The 14,813-nt window shown below is 53.0% G+C and overlaps 8 protein-coding genes across 8 annotated transcripts in view; 3 read left to right on the top strand and 5 right to left on the bottom strand.

Annotated features, from left to right (window-relative positions):
• The window catches only part of BO97DRAFT_443850 (uncharacterized protein), a 1,737-nt gene extending 1,151 nt beyond the window's left edge, over nucleotides 1–586 (bottom strand). The window contains exon 1 of the mRNA XM_025698408.1: nucleotides 123–586. Coding sequence (XP_025550665.1) covers nucleotides 123–367 — 245 coding nt within the window. The 5' untranslated portion in view covers nucleotides 368–586. The remainder of the gene's footprint in view (nucleotides 1–122) is intronic.
• Nucleotides 587–940: 354 nt separating this feature from the next.
• Nucleotides 941–2,900, bottom strand: BO97DRAFT_443848 (adenosylhomocysteinase). Its single transcript, XM_025698407.1, has 6 exons — nucleotides 2,848–2,900; nucleotides 2,724–2,791; nucleotides 2,533–2,665; nucleotides 2,357–2,483; nucleotides 1,702–2,303; nucleotides 941–1,651 (listed from the first exon to the last, which is right to left on the bottom strand). Exons 2-6 carry the CDS (start codon nucleotides 2,760–2,762, stop codon nucleotides 1,203–1,205), a joined length of 1,350 nt encoding a protein of 449 aa, XP_025550664.1. The 5' UTR covers nucleotides 2,763–2,791; nucleotides 2,848–2,900; the 3' UTR covers nucleotides 941–1,202.
• A 770-nt stretch (nucleotides 2,901–3,670) lies between these two features.
• BO97DRAFT_425505 (uncharacterized protein) lies at nucleotides 3,671–3,921 on the top strand (the record flags this gene model as incomplete). Its single annotated transcript, XM_025697072.1, has 2 exons — nucleotides 3,671–3,814; nucleotides 3,868–3,921. The coding sequence occupies 2 exons, from the start codon at nucleotides 3,671–3,673 to the stop codon at nucleotides 3,919–3,921; spliced, it is 198 nt and encodes a 65-aa protein (XP_025550663.1).
• A 211-nt stretch (nucleotides 3,922–4,132) lies between these two features.
• Nucleotides 4,133–5,329, bottom strand: BO97DRAFT_370447 (uncharacterized protein; the record flags this gene model as incomplete). The annotated part of the gene is made up of 4 exons (XM_025692775.1): nucleotides 4,133–4,226; nucleotides 4,280–4,372; nucleotides 4,423–4,637; nucleotides 4,702–5,329. The coding sequence occupies 4 exons, from the start codon at nucleotides 5,327–5,329 to the stop codon at nucleotides 4,188–4,190; spliced, it is 975 nt and encodes a 324-aa protein (XP_025550662.1). The 3' UTR covers nucleotides 4,133–4,187.
• Nucleotides 5,330–5,957: 628 nt separating this feature from the next.
• Nucleotides 5,958–6,919, bottom strand: BO97DRAFT_435195 (uncharacterized protein; the record flags this gene model as incomplete). Its single annotated transcript, XM_025697717.1, has 3 exons — nucleotides 5,958–6,127; nucleotides 6,304–6,705; nucleotides 6,745–6,919. The coding sequence occupies 3 exons, from the start codon at nucleotides 6,917–6,919 to the stop codon at nucleotides 5,958–5,960; spliced, it is 747 nt and encodes a 248-aa protein (XP_025550661.1).
• A 959-nt stretch (nucleotides 6,920–7,878) lies between these two features.
• On the top strand, nucleotides 7,879–9,742 carry BO97DRAFT_406155 (putative phosphoglucomutase). Its single transcript, XM_025695356.1, has one exon. The coding sequence runs from the start codon at nucleotides 7,959–7,961 to the stop codon at nucleotides 9,654–9,656; it is 1,698 nt and encodes a 565-aa protein (XP_025550660.1). The 5' UTR covers nucleotides 7,879–7,958; the 3' UTR covers nucleotides 9,657–9,742.
• A 417-nt stretch (nucleotides 9,743–10,159) lies between these two features.
• Nucleotides 10,160–12,138, bottom strand: BO97DRAFT_415089 (uncharacterized protein; the record flags this gene model as incomplete). Its single annotated transcript, XM_025696375.1, has 3 exons — nucleotides 10,160–10,552; nucleotides 10,616–11,046; nucleotides 11,106–12,138. 3 exons carry the CDS (start codon nucleotides 12,136–12,138, stop codon nucleotides 10,160–10,162), a joined length of 1,857 nt encoding a protein of 618 aa, XP_025550659.1.
• Nucleotides 12,139–13,214: 1,076 nt separating this feature from the next.
• On the top strand, nucleotides 13,215–14,297 carry BO97DRAFT_425500 (uncharacterized protein; the record flags this gene model as incomplete). Its single annotated transcript, XM_025697071.1, has 2 exons — nucleotides 13,215–13,302; nucleotides 13,933–14,297. 2 exons carry the CDS (start codon nucleotides 13,215–13,217, stop codon nucleotides 14,295–14,297), a joined length of 453 nt encoding a protein of 150 aa, XP_025550658.1.
• Nucleotides 14,298–14,813: the final 516 nt, after the last annotated feature.

The raw sequence follows: 14,813 nt of genomic DNA, 5'->3' as shown, positions 1-14,813 counted from the left end.
AAAAAAAAAAAAAAAAAAAAAAAAAAAAAAAAAAAAAAAAAAAACCCAATCCAAAATAAACCAACCCAAAATAAACCAACCCAAAAACAAAACAAAAAAGCAAAAGCAAAAGAAAAACCTACTTCAAAACAACCTTCTCAACCCGTTCATCCTGGAACCCCTTCTGGGCATGCGCGCGCGCCAACCGGCGGAACTCCTCGCGGAAGCGCGGATGCAGATAGACGCGGCGCCATTCGCGGGCCTGGGTGACGTAGCCGATGCCGAGCGGGTTGGCGCGGCCGGACGGCGTCGTCGCGGTGGTGTTGTCGAAGAGCCGGTAGGTCAGGTCCAGCCAAGGGGTGAAGGAGCGGGCGCCTTGGGGGCGCATCTTTTGTGTCCTTTTTCTCTCTCGAAAGAGAGAAGATGGATGGGGGAAGGGGCGGGGTTGTGGGGGTTGAATTGATCGCTCTCGAGCGGGAGAGAGATAGAGACTCAAGTTGAGGGGATTATTAAAGGGGATGGGATGGACACCTGGATTGAGGTGCTTGTTGGGTCACTTTGGGGAGAGAAAGGTCTTACGATGTTGCCGTGATGGAGTAGGTATACGGATTAGTGGTTGAATGGGGTGCGAAATTTGGTCTCGCCCCCATCGGAGTTGCACCATTGCCGGTCGACGGTCTTGTCTCCGAGGTTGATCACGTGATTAACTGCTAGCACGGTGGAACATATCTCTACAGTCTCCAGGCCGAGGTGTAAAACATGGTTACTGTCTTAATACTGAAGCTAACCAGGGCGATAATATGTGCGTCGAGTTGAACTGTCCAAATAGAAGTCCTCCTTTCTTACACCTTACTGATACACATAGTCAGAGCCCGAGTTGTTGCCGGTGCTACGGAAGGACGACTAATCAGCTAATGCCCGACTCCTCAGGCAATTACAAGGCATCAAAAAAAAATCAGCGAAGTCGCAATACTATTATTTATCTCATCTGGTGTTCATATGGTATAAAACTTCACTGGCCATGCCAAATCAAAACCCGCCCCCGCCTATGCCACTTTTATGTTTTGCCGTTGAAGACAATGTGCTTTTGAGCCCCCTGTTAAAAAGAACCCTTGTATAATGTGTTTCGTAACATCGTGACCATGTTGAACAACTCTAGCCGTTTCAGGGTATTACCAAAAAATCAATGACGAAAGAATCTGGGTGATCTGTTTTCTACCCCTCTAGTAGCGGTAGTGGTCGGCCTTGAAGGGACCGGTGACCTCCAGACCAAGGTACTCGGCCTGGACGGGGGTGAGCTTGGAGAGCTTGCCGTTGACGTGCTCCAAGTGGAGGAGGGCGACCTGCTCATCGAGAACCTTGGGCAGGACGTAGACACCGACGGGCTTGCGGCCGGAGGTGCCGAACTCGACGTACTTCTTGCCGAAGGCAACGTCCTCGGCCTTGAAGAGGGCGATCTGGGCCAGGACCTGGTTGGAGAAGGAGCAGGACATGACGAAGGAAGAGTGGCCGGTGGCACAGCCCAGGTTGACGAGACGGCCCTCGGCGAGGAGGATGATGTGGTTGCCGCTGGGCATCTCGTAGCGGTCGACCTGGGGCTTGATGTTCTGGACGGACTTGGCGTTGGCCTTCAACCAGGCAACGTCGATCTCAATGTCGAAGTGACCGATGTCTAGCTCGTTGTCAGCAATGGGCTTTCCACTTTTGGCTCGATAAACTTACTGCAAACGATGGCGTCGTTGCGCATAACCTCGAAGTGCTTGCCAACAAGGATGTCACGGCAACCGGTGGTCGTGACGAAGATCTGACCCTGGGGAGCAGCCTCCTCCATGGTGGTGACCTGGTAGCCCTGGACGGCAGCCTGGAGGGCGTTGATGGGGTCGATCTCAGTGACGATGACGCGGGCACCCATGCTGCGGAGAGCATCGGCACAGCCCTTGCCGACATCACCGAAACCAGCGACAACGGCAACCTTACCGGCAATCATGACATCGGTGGCACGCTTGATACCGTCGACGAGGGACTCACGGCAGCCGTACAGGTTGTCGAACTTGGATTTGGTGACGGAGTCGTTGACGTTGATGGCGGGGACGAGGAGCTTGCCCTCCTTGAGCATGCGGTAGAGGTGGTGGACACCGGTGGTGGTCTCCTCGGACAGACCGTAGCAGTCCTTGAGCTGCTCGGGGTACTTCTCGTGGACGAGGGAGGTGAGGTCACCACCGTCGTCGAGGATGAGGTTGAGCTTCTTGCCATCCTTGAAGGAGACGAGCTGCTGCTCCAAGCACCAGTTGTACTCCTCCTCGGTCTCACCCTTCCAGGCGAAGCTGGACGGGGTATTAGCGGCGGGTATGCACGGGGCAGGTTAGAATGGGCTTACACAGGGACACCGGCGGCGGCAATGGCGGCGGCGGCGTGGTCCTGGGTGGAGAAGATGTTGCAGCTGGACCAGGTGACCTCAGCACCGAGGGCAACGAGGGTCTCGATGAGGACGGCGGTCTGGATGGCTGGAAGGAGTTAGTGACAATCTCACGGGAAGACGAAAACGAAACATACTCATGTGCAAGCAACCGGCAATGCGGGCACCCTTGAGGGGCTGATCCTCAGCGTATCTGCGGCGGATGGCCATGAGACCGGGCATCTCAATCTCGGCGAGCTCAATCTCGCGGCGACCGAAGGCGGCCAACGACTAGTAATCATCAATATGGGAACGGTTTGGTTTGGAAGGCGAGATAGGCAAGACATACGATGTCGGCGACCTTGAACTTCTGAGCGGGAGCGGCCATTGTGAATGTGTGAGGTTGATGAGGAGAAACTAAGATGGAAGATTAGCAAGAGAGGTCGGTTGATGAGAAGATGAGGATAACCTACTAGGAGGATAGGATAAAGGAAAAAAAAAAAAGGGGAGGGAAGATAAGAGAGAGAGAGAGAGAGGGAGGGAGGGAAGAGGGAGGGGAAACGAGGAAGAGAAATAAGTTTGGTGGTGCTGGCGGGGCTGAGCCCAACTGGGGACCGGAGTAACTGTATTGCCGATGCTCTTCCTCTCTTCCCCTCTTCTCTTGCTTACTTCTCCCCCTCCTCCATGAGTTTATTGTTGGCCAATGTCTGCGTTGTCCGAACCCTCCGAAATTGGGCGGACTTGCAGCTGATTGTCAATTGATCGGCCTGCATCTGCTCCGAAGTCAACCGGTCATTGGTGAGATGTGCGCCGAATGAGGAGGGGCTAATTCTGTTTTGATGGTCTAATTAAGCCCCGTCTTATCAGGATCGGATCTTGAACCCCGTGTTGTTCGGGGGTTGAACCTTAGCTCCAAGTCCACCGCCAATTCGCCGAATGCAAGGGTCGGAGGTCCGGCAGATTGCGAAGTCAGCATTTCCATTGAACCTCTTGCTGTTCTGATGGATAGCTTACCTGCCGTGTGGAATATTTAAGACTCAATACTTACTTCAGCAGAAGAATATATTCAACTCCCATCGACTCTCTTCAATGGGTAGTTTACTTATGGAGGGGTAGTATATCCAGACTGCTCTTAATGCCCCGCCAACACATCGCATGTAGATCCATGCAACCCAACAATTGCCCCCCTCCTCAAACCTTGCTTCATCCACCGTAGCAGTAAAATTCATCGCAGCATGGCCTCTTCGCGCTCCTCATGTTCATCCATCTCAATCGCGCCCGACACACCCACCCACCATGAAGCTATCAGCCATAATAGCCCTCTGCTCTCTCGTGGTTGCTTCCGCCGTGCCCCTCACCAGCAAGGTCCTCGCCGCCGCGCAGAACTCCTGCCAGACCCCCGGCGGGAATCAAATTGCGAATCTCGCCTGTCGTAACACCGTATGTAATCCATTTAGTGCACTGTTGGTCGGAAGAGCTAATGATAAGATCAGTGCATTGCACAAGGTGGAGGCTGGACCGGGGGATTCTGTGATGATCAGGAGTAAGACTTGTTTCTTGGTATCGGTGGTCTGGTCGGGCTAATGATCGGACGCTAGGATCTGTCATTGTACTTTTCATGATCGGGACGATGGCGATGATGAGGATGATGATAATGATAACGAACAGAGGGGAGCTACGACAGTATGACGAGAAGAGCTTTGAGCTAAAAGATTTGCTTTCAGTGTTTGCAATGGACGGTCAACCCCGTCTTCCCTTGCGGTACACAACTTCATATCATAGGTGGAAAGGAAAATAGACAACTGGAAAATCACTAAACACCATCGTTGAACCGATAAAAGTTCATCCATCTCTACAAGACATCAGTCAGTCCATGACCGTAGATACGGAGCAGAATCAACCCACCTTATCATACGGCTTCGACGAGTCGCAGAACCGCAGATCTGTAGCCAGACGGATCACGTTGTCCGGGTCATTGTTGATGGTCGAGGCGTGGATCTGCCTTCGATCAGCCATCCGCTGCCGCAAGACATCCAAAAAGAACATACCATATGGGGCTTATGCAGAACCACATCGCCCGCCTCGAACGCCGAAACCAGCCAGCGACGACCATGCTCCTTGGCGAACGCGGCTGGGGTATCTGAGAGCAGGCCGGTGGCGGCCATATTGGAGTTGAACGCCGAGCGGGCCTCTTCCTCCGACAATCCCGCCTGCTTGGCCTTGGTCGTGAACTCGTCCTCGATTTTCTGGCCCACGGAATCACCTGCATAACCGAGCGTTAGCAATACCCACTTCTATAAAATCCCCGAAGATCGAGAATCACGCACTATTTTCCAGATAGATCAATCCCCCACCGTTAATCTTCACATCCCCAATCGGCACCCAAGCCGTGACGCTCGTCGGTTCGCCATGCCGGATGAAGATCTGATCGTAGTGCACCCCGATGGGCTTCGTGCCGGGGGTGTTGTTGCGCAGGAGTGTGCGCTTGAAGGTGAGGGTATCCGGGCCCCAGCCGGTGAACTTGGCGACGTAGGCGTACAGGTCGGGGTGGTTGCAGATCTTGTCGACGTACCATTCCTTGTAGTGCGCCTCGATGGCGCGGTCGACGAACTGCGCGGCGCTCTCGCCGCCGGGTCGTCCGTTGCCGTCCGCGGCCCCGGCCCCAATGCCCGGGTAGTCGTCCGCCGACTTGGTCGGGTTGAAGATGCCCTCCACCGGGTCAGAACCCTCCTTCAGCACCCCCGTCGGCGCCAGGTAGTCGAAGTAGCGTCGGCGGGCTTCGAGGACGTCTGCCCGCGGTAGGACTTGCTTGAGGAAGAGGTAGCCGTCCTCGTCGTATCGCTTGCGGAGTTCTTCGAGGGGGAGGTTGGGGTCGGAGGGGCGGAGGAGGGCGGCGTTCTCGTTGGTGAGGGGGCCGTCGCTAACGGCGATGGATTCGTTGATGACACCGGGCATTATCACGGTGATAGATATTCCAACTTCAGTGAAAAGGGAGGTGTTGGATCGATGCTCGTCTGGGTTCGGACAAGCAACAGAGGGGCTTTATATAGAGGGGTCACTGCCCCGCGTCGTGCCCATCGTGACGTGCTGCTTGATAATTCCTCAAGTTGGCAAATGTCGCTTGCCCCGCATTTCGAAGGCGATAAGGAACGATTTCCAGGCGTGTGCATCCATCCAGAAGCCAACGATTACACAGGAGAAGCAGTTGTCTTCGTATCGGCCCATCCGAACCGAGCCCAGTTTTCCCCACAACCCGCGGGGAAAATCTCCCCTTTGGACCGCCGTCCCTGGCCCACCGTCCAATGGGAGACACCGGGATCTTCGCTGGTGCGGGAAATAATCCTTCTTCAAGCGGAAAGTGGGAACTGGTGTGCATTAGTGCAATGTCTGGGGTGAGTGACATTTCCATCTTCATCTCATTGTATAAAAAAGAATCACAAGGGTATATTAATAAAATCTATCACTCTAACTGCCACAACTCCCAATCGAGCAGAAACAACAATGCTAAACCTAAACAACACAACCACAAACTCCAAGTGTAACACCAACATTACCACCATCATCCCTCTTGCTCTTACTGCATCTACTCCTCCCTCCACTCCGTAATCCCCCATGACCCAACATCCTCTCCAATCGTCAACCGCAACGTCGAGAACTCGATCGACTCGTACATCTCACGCGCCGCCCCACGTGCTTTCTTGTGCCAGGGGCCCAGTCCACCCAGCCGCGCATCCTCTCGACTTCGCCAGACACCTGTCACCGAAGGTATTAGCATTGACTTTTCGGTATCTCTTGAACAGACCCGCAACCCCAACAAACAAAACAATCCCTTTAACAACTACTAGGAAATCAACTCCCTCATCCAAAGGTCCAACTCCAAAGACACGAATCGCATAAAACGAAAAAGCAAGGAAAAGAGAAAAACTCACAAGTCGCCAAATTCCGACACTCGCCATCCTTCGACCCAAACCAATACTTCAACAACCCCCCACTAGCCATCGCCTCCTGATGCGAATGCGCATCCAGCAAGTGCAACCGCTCGCCGTCCGCGTCCGCGCGTAACTTCGACCGGAAGGTAACGACATAGAAACTCTGCGTCGGCCAGTGGAACGCACCGTGATTCCTGACCAGACGGCCCAGGAACTCAAAGACGCCGGCCCAGTTGAACGACTCCGTGTATGGCGCCGTGGCGTAGTCCGGCCGCGTGGGCTGGAAGATGGTGAGCGCCTGCGCCAGGAGCTGGTTGGCTGTGTCCAGCGTGCGCAGGTCGAGAAGGTGGCCTGGTGCGTTGTAGGGAGAGACGATTAGGAGGTTGTCGGTGGGGATTTGTGCTAATGCTGCTGCTGGCGTGGAGCCATCGGCGAGGGGACCGCGCAATTGCAGGGAGGCGGCGGCATGGAACTTGAGGGCGTCGAAGTCTGTGGTGATGAGGCTGTGGTGGTAGAGGGGACTTTGCTCCTTGGTGGGGAGGATGGCTGGTTTAGACTCCTCTGCTGTCTCCGTGTCGGAGGTGGGATAGAGCGGTTTGCCTATTTGGGGGGCCATTGTGTCGGGCTTCTCGTTGTGCCTCCTTGGTATAGGTGGGCGCCGCTGCAATTTCTTATAGACAAAGGATGGGATTATACACAAGGGGAAACGAACGACTGAAAAAATTACGAAGCTGGGAAGAATAAAAAGAAGAAGGAGGAGACGAAGCAGCAGCTGAAATAGTCTGCTCCCTTTCTACGGTCCCACCTCCCTCCCCATGGGCTGGATGGAGGAAGATTCCTCCCAAAGCACGCAATATGCCGACACTCCCAGCCGGCAATCACACATTGTCTGTGCCACACAATTCCCTGGGACAACAGGGTCGGACGGGGTCTTCCTCGCGCCCTAACATGATCGTCGGCTAGTTTCATGCTTAAGCCTCCTCCTTTCCTCCAGGCGAACACGACATCTATCCTCTTCTACCGTGTAGTCAGTCGTACAAGTGACATCCCGATTCAGGGCTTCCTACCCGGGCCCCCTCGTTGTTCACCGGACTACCCTTGACATGTTGCATGGGTTCGCCTCCTTGCAATTGCGACATACATGGCCCCAAAAAATTAGACTTCGTTCCCTTCTTTCTCTCTGACATTGAATATGAGTAATCCACCGTAAAATCGTCCCGCACAAATTTTCGAGTCTTGCGCCACCAGAGGTGTGGGCCCGCGTCCAGCCATTGTCAGGCAGTTCTGCGCCTATTCCTGAGTGCAGCAATTTCACCATCGCTGCCTGGAACCATGGCTGTGGTTTGTATGGATTTGGCACGGAATCAAGAAACGTTGCCAGTCAAATAGTCTGACAGTCAATGTGTGTTCTAGAAGGATGGAAGGGAAATTCAGGCGAAACTCGCCAAGCTTTTCGTCCCTTTTTTCATTGGCCGATGATTCGAGCGTATGGAACCACGTGTTCTATCAGCACGTGACGACTGTGAGGGGAAAAAGGAGGCGTAACAATTTATCCCGACAACATCAAAAGCAGCAAGCAAGTATTATCATACGGTCATAATAACTACTCCGTCCTGTCAGTTCTATTTCAGCCCGTCTGAAAGACAACTGTCATAATGGCTTCGTTACGCGACCGCCTCGCCTACCAGCCACAACCCCTCAAGTTCGGCACGAGTGGCCGCCGCGGGGAAGTGATCCATCTGACCCAGCTGGAGATCTACACCAACGTCCTGGCGGAAATCCAATACTTGCTCTCCCTCCCACTCAGTGAGGGGGGTATCCGTGCTGGCGATGACTTTTACTATGCCTATGATCTCCGTCCCAGCTCCACGCAGTATGTCGAGAACGGCCGTGGCGCCCTGTGTCAAGCAGTCCAACAGGCCGTGCAGGATGGCGGCATGAATCCTAAGAACCTTGGCGCGATTCCCACCCCGGCCCTCACCTACTATGCGCTCAAGCATGGCAAGGGCAGTATCATGGTGACGGGCAGTCATATCCCTTTCGACCGAAACGGGTACAAGCTCAACACGTCCAAGGGAGAGTTGCTCAAACGAAACGAAGCACCCATCAACCAGGCCGTAGAACGCGTTCGTGAGCAACTCTTATCACAGCCATTCGCCGAATCCATCTTCAACGAGCAAGGCGTCTTCCGCAACCCGCCTCAGAGTCTTCTCCCCGTTCTTCCCGAGGGACGAAGCTCGTACATCCAGCGCTATCTGGATTTCTTCCAAGGCGAAACGCTCCAGGGAATGAAGCTGCTCGCCTACCAACACTCGGCTGTCGGTCGTGATCTCCTGGTCGAAGTCTTCGAGCAACTGGGCGCGGAAGTGACCCCCGCCGGCCGCAGCGACACGTTTGTGCCCATCGACACGGAAGCCATTGACCAGGCCCAACTGGACACCCTCGAGAAGCTATGCCACGGAACCGGCAAGAAGTTCGACGCAATCATTTCCACCGACGGCGACAGCGATCGCCCACTCCTGGTGGCACCCGACGGAGACAAACTGCGCTTCTTCGGCGGAGATCTGCTGGGGATGATCGTGGCGCAATTCCTGGGTGTCGATGCCGCGGTGGTTCCCATCAGCAGCAACGACGCGATCGACCGCGGCCCGCTCGCCGAGGTCACCGAGCCCAAGACGAAGATCGGCAGCCCCTACGTAATCGAAGGCATGCAGCGCGCCGCCTTGAAGGGCCGCAACCGCGTCTGCGGCTGGGAAGCCAACGGAGGCTTCCTGACCGGCTCCGACATCGACCGCAACGGCCGACTCCTGACGGCACTGCCCACACGCGACGCCATCCTCCCCTTACTCTGCACCTTATTCGCCGCGAAGCAGCGCCAGATCACCCTCCCGGAGCTCTTCGCGACCCTGCCCAACCGCTTCAGCCGCGCCGCCCTGATCCGCAACTTCCCCCGTCCCACAAGCATGAAGATCATTCAGCGCTTCTCGCCCTCGCAGTCCCTCGCCCAGGAGGTCTCGTACAACTCCGACGGTACCGCGGTTGCCCACGACGCCGACCGTGCCGCCGTCGACATCACAGACGGAGACCTCAAGCAGCTCGACCAGATCCGCCGCGAACTCCAGGCCGTCTTCGCGAGCACATCCGGGTTCTCCCCGATCGCCCGTCTAAACTACACCGACGGCGTCCGGATTATCTTTGCCAACGGCGATGTCGCTCATTTCCGGCCATCGGGCAACGCGGATGAGCTTCGTATTTATGCGGTTGCTGACTCGCAGGAACGGGCTGATGCGATTGCGGAGCAGGGCGTGGCGGAGCCGGCGGGGCTTTTGCGGTCTTTGGAGCGCTTGGTTTAGGGTCTTGGCTTGTTGGTTGCTTATCATGGCTACTATCCAAGATGTATGCGCTCGTCGTTATCAGACCACGTCAGTTCACAGTCAACAATGAAGAATAGTTGCTACGCTGGATTTATCGTCCACTTTAATAGATATGACTCCTAAGTACATCACCACCGTTCGATGTCATGAAGTTGTTTTATGAAGCATCCTAGCGCACATCCGGAGTTGTAACGCCGTAGTACTATCAGTATCATTATTGGTAGCTGTCAGTTTGTGATCAATTTATCGGGGCATGACTTCGTGCGCCGTAGGCTTCCACGCAATTTCATTAAAACTAAAGCGATTAGGAGAACATACGATATTGGGAAATTGAAGCAATTAGGAAAACATGTGATGTTAGAAGGAAGAACAGGGCCCCCCCCCAAAAAAACTCCCATGATCTTACCCTCCAGGATGAAGGGAGAAAAGGGGGAAAAAAAAAAGAAGACCCCATGACCGACCACAGTGTTACAACCTCACCACTATTCCACGAGACGAATCTCTGTGACGCCCAAAGTTGACTTGATGTCCGCGAGCAAGTCTGAGATGTGGGTAAAATATGCCCTCGTGCCGTTGTCGGCACCCCCAAAACACATGCCCCAGACCCTGGCCTTGGAATCGTACACTAGGGCGCCAGAATCGCCTGGGCCGATGACACCATGTTTTTCACCAAGAGAGACAATAGAGTGTTCTAGAGTCAGGATAACCTCATTTGTTTCCGGGTTTCTTGCAACTCTGCAATCCATAAGAGGATTGTACTTCCCCGTAGTGAAGCCAGTTTTATGGCCCAACTTCAAGAGTGTCGCTTCATAGCCCGGTGAGACCCCTTCTTCAAACTCAGCGAGTCGCCCTGCCTCTAATTTTAGATCTGATGACTGAGAGTACGGTTAGTAAGAGACAATTGATTAGGTAGTGGTCCGAACTGGAAGACCACTTACCGTGTTATCACCCGGCGCCCGATGATTGATTTGAATAAGCGCCCAGTCAACGATGGACGGATGCTTTGACGTCGGATCCTGACTTTTTATAGTTGACAGCTGCTTCGTTTTCAATCCGGAGCCTGCGAACACCGACCCAAGAACATACTCATTCTCTCTCTGAGCCTTTAGCACTTTCTCTAGTTTAACATGTTTGACGCGGAGCTCTCCCTTGAGCCGTGCCCACGATTTCTCGTGGTGGGGAAGCACAAATTCATTGCGTTGCTTCTGGAGCTCCACGAGTTTGTAGGTGTTGTCATTTAGATGTCCCTGTATCCCTTCCTTCAATTCCTCGATTGTCTCAAGGACCTCACTCACAGCGGGGCTATGCATGAGCAACAGAGATTTGTCGTCATCCATTCGAATACCGTTCTTACGAAAACCATCATAAACTAAAGGAAAACGAGTCAGTAAACAAGCTTTTTTCCCCGCTGGATCTCATAGCACTCACCTGTCTTTCTGTCGGGAGCAATCTTTGTCTGCTCCTGGGTAGGCAGCACGCAATGCATGCAGGTCAGAGCCATCGGCAACCACTTCTTGGTCTTGGGGTTCTGAATTTCGATGTAGCCGCCAAGGGTGCCCCGGTTGTCCTTCTCATCACTGAGAGAGAGACTCATGCCTATCCGGGCAGCACCATTGGCTGTAATTCGATCCATTTTTGGTCCTTTGTCCTCACAAGAGCACATAGGCATGAAGAATTCCTTTCTGATAAGCACTCCAACCTGGCTGTGCCCAAAGGTCTTCAGGATTGCCAAAACGTCGTCACGAGTCCGCCGCCAGTCACGCAGTTCGTGAGGATCCACACCCACTATAACCATGGGCGGACAACTCGCGCGGTCTCTAGAAGTCCCAATCCGGTGGCAGCTGATCACATTTATTCCGCGAAGTGGTATTTGCTGCTCAATGCTCGCCCGAACCTTGTTCCAATCCGAGAAAATCGGATCGGATGGGCTGCATGGGGCATAGACGAGAGTTTTGTGGAATAGCGGATCGATGATCTCAACCACGATGTTGGTCACGCCGCGCTGATGAAGGAATCCGAGAACGGTGCGGGCGAACCCCACCCAGACTTCCTTCGGGTCTTGCTTCTGGGCTATCAACTTGCAGGTGAGCTTTTTCGCACCGCTGGGATCATGCTCAGATGAGCGATAGCAAAACTCGACTTCTATAACGTTGATCTGGTTATTTTTCGCTAAATTGAGTATACCTTCTACCAAGGGCATTTTCTGGTGCTTCTGCAGGAACGGATCATGTTGCCGGGGGTAAAAGGTCAAGCAGGGTGGTTCCGGTAGGTAGGGCCCTCCGGCCCGGAGGTCCTCCTCAACAAAGCCATCCCCATCACGAGTGGAACTGTCGCTTGAGGATCGGTTCGTACGGCACGATCGTACGCTCTGAGAGTCACTTGACCGTCGATACACCGGTGACGCATACGTAATCTCAAGTTCGCTGGGGGGACAAATAAGTGGGTTTGCAACAAGTGCCATGATGAAAATGGCTAGGTGAGCAGATAAATGAAGGAAGCGGAAGATAGATAGGGGAAAGGAAGGGAGGTGGGCCAGGGAAGCTGGAAATGAGTCAGGCTGACTAGGCCCGGGGGAAGATGAAGATGGATAGGAGAAGAGGTGGTGCGTAGAGGAACGGTTGAAATAGAGATCGTGGAAGACGAAATGGTTTGAAGAAGAGATGAGAGAAGAAGAGAGGGGAGAAGGAGAGATGGGAGAAGGAGAGATGGGAGAAGGAGAGATGGGAGAAGGAGAGATGGGAGAGGAAGGAATCAAACAGAAGAACCTTGGGACCATGGTTCTCTCATGAGTCACACGTCTACTGTCATGGTGAAGTAAGAATGAGTTATATATCTTGAAATTATTAATCTTGTATGTTTCCTTCGAGAAGAAAATTCATTATCCATCATCCTGAGGAAGGGGAGAAAGATAATTCATTAGGATTGATGTTAGAAGAGATCATATCTACTCACTACTCTCCATGCTAATTAATGAATGCCTGGGAAAAGCATAGATTACCTACTAAGTGAGACAACAGATTCAAACTGAATTCCTCCGATACTACAGAATAATGATATCAGGAGTCAGAATGTTGGTATGGAACATGGAACATGATATACAAAACCTTTTGCAAGTTGTTGACAGGACCGTTGATTCCTGATTGGCTACGTGGGCTTCACCGCCTATCCTTCGATAGCGAGCTAGGTCTCCATCCACCATTATCCATGCTCTCATCAGGTCATGAGAACCCCGCCCTCTGCCTAGTTCAACTTGTATTCGCCAAAAGTAGGATTTCTCTTCTTAGTCAGTCTTATCATTTCTTTTTTTAAATCAAGAGGGAAGCTTACAAGGTAGTTAAAACTATTCAATTTCTTGGTGTTTTGCCTGCGGGAAAGGCTGCCGTAGGCTGCCCGCCTGGGAAAGGCTTCCTAGGATCCGTGATCTTGGCAACCACTAGGTAATTGTTCTCTCAAAATCCTAAATCAAAATGGCACCTTTTTCAACAATCAAATAGCTGGTTTCAGTCATTCCAATCATTTTCGACCATATCGATCGATATGAACCTCCTCGCAGAGTTGGCTACGAATCCAAGCCTCACGGCCAGCCTGCTCACCGGCCTAGAACGTGCCTACCAAGCCGTATCGCGTACGCAAAACCACTAAAACGATCCCGGAAAGCCTCTTCTTGCCGAGAAAGCAAAGCCTCGGGCTAATAAAAGGCCTCGCCACACACGGGAGGGTGAAATTGCGAACGGAGTGGTAGACAAATGGCAATACCTATAGCTCTAGCTTATACACGGAGGGAAGAGGTGTACCTACTACAAAGACGCCTCGCACAGATCTCCAGTGCACTTGCTCTCTGTCCTAAACTACTAACAAGCAAGAGAAAGCAGTCATAAAAGGTATGTTGTGTTCAAAACGCTCATTAGAAGCGCCACCGATTATAGCGACCGGACCGCCAATTTTGATACCTCTTTCTTCTTTGCCAGGCGACGGATTAGCCGTGCTTCCAATACAAAATCCCATGAAAGGGTAAGCCGGCCAGTCCAAGGCCTCTCGACCTCGTTTCCGACCTCGTTCATCAGCTATCAAGTAGTATAACGCTCAGCCGCCCTTCCTGTCTTTCGGTGTATATTTACCTCAACACCTTCTAATCTCTCTGTCTCCCAACGAGTCCCGTCACACATCATCTGTTTTACTCTCACCTGAAGGTTCTCACCTCCACCATACCCAACCGCGTTGCGCGTCTCGCCAGAGATATGCTAGGCGCCATCAGCGACACGCCGTAGTGCGGCTGAGCCCCATCGTGCCACTCAACAGCGCCGAAGTTTCCATGAAACTCGGATTAATGAACCCAACGGACTCTACAAAGACTGTATGGCCAGATCCTTCATCGAGGAGGCGGAGCGCCGCGGAGCCCTGACACCCGGCGTGACCGTCATCGAAGCCACAGGCGGAAGCACGGGCTCGTCTCTCACCTTCACGTGCACCGTGAAAGGCTATCACTTCACGGTCATCTCTTCCGACGGCTTTGCGATTAAGAAGTTGAGGACCATGGAGGCGTTCGGGCCAGAGCTGGACCTAATGCCCAGCCCAGCGGGGAGACCACCGGACCTGATCCCCTCGATGGAGACTGTATGACCAGGCATGGGCTTTCTCGGAGTTAAATGGACGCGGTATGTGCCGGCGTCTGGCTATGGAAGAAGGCTTGCTGGTTGGAACTTCGACTGGCCTCAATGTATCTGTGGCGATTGCTCTGGTTAGTCGTTATGGTCCCGGGAAGAAGGTGATGACTATTGCACTAGATACTGATCTTGAGTATATAAACGGAGACTTGTTGACTTGCTAAACCATATCTACCTACTCGCACTCAAGATGATGATCTGAAGATTTCAGAGTTCCGAGACTCGATCTCTTCCTAGCGGTTACTGGACCGTCTAGTCTCACAATCGCAAGCATGGACGGTGTGTTAAGGGTGGCAGATCGAATATGGATTCGGATCGGCTCTGCTCTTCTTGTTTTGATTGTAATCTCGAACCGCTATCAATACATTGTAAACCATCTCATAAATCCTACAATCTACGTAATGTTCTACATTGGGTACTGCAAGCTGGTCTTAGGGCTACTCGCGCTAGAACGTTCTTGGCTTAGGGGCGA

The sequence above is a fragment of the Aspergillus homomorphus genome, assembly GCF_003184865.1.
Source record: "Aspergillus homomorphus CBS 101889 unplaced genomic scaffold BO97scaffold_22, whole genome shotgun sequence".
Classification (NCBI taxonomy): Eukaryota; Fungi; Ascomycota; class Eurotiomycetes; order Eurotiales; family Aspergillaceae; genus Aspergillus; species Aspergillus homomorphus.
This window is presented reverse-complemented; position numbering and strand designations above follow the sequence as displayed.

Bases quoted from the DNA above. Each gene is read 5' to 3' on its own strand.
- BO97DRAFT_443848 (XM_025698407.1), bottom strand. From the start codon at position 2,762: ATGGCCGCTCCCGCTCAGAAGTTCAAGGTCGCCGACATC. The intron at 2,666-2,723 runs GTATGTCTTGCC...GATGATTACTAG, and splicing joins AGTTCAAGGTCGCCGACATC to TCGTTGGCCGCCTTCGGTCG. The intron at 1,652-1,701 runs GTAAGTTTATCG...ACAACGAGCTAG, and splicing joins CAACGACGCCATCGTTTGCA to ACATCGGTCACTTCGACATT.
- BO97DRAFT_406155 (XM_025695356.1), top strand. From the start codon at position 7,959: ATGGCTTCGTTACGCGACCGCCTCGCCTACCAGCCACAACCCCTCAAG.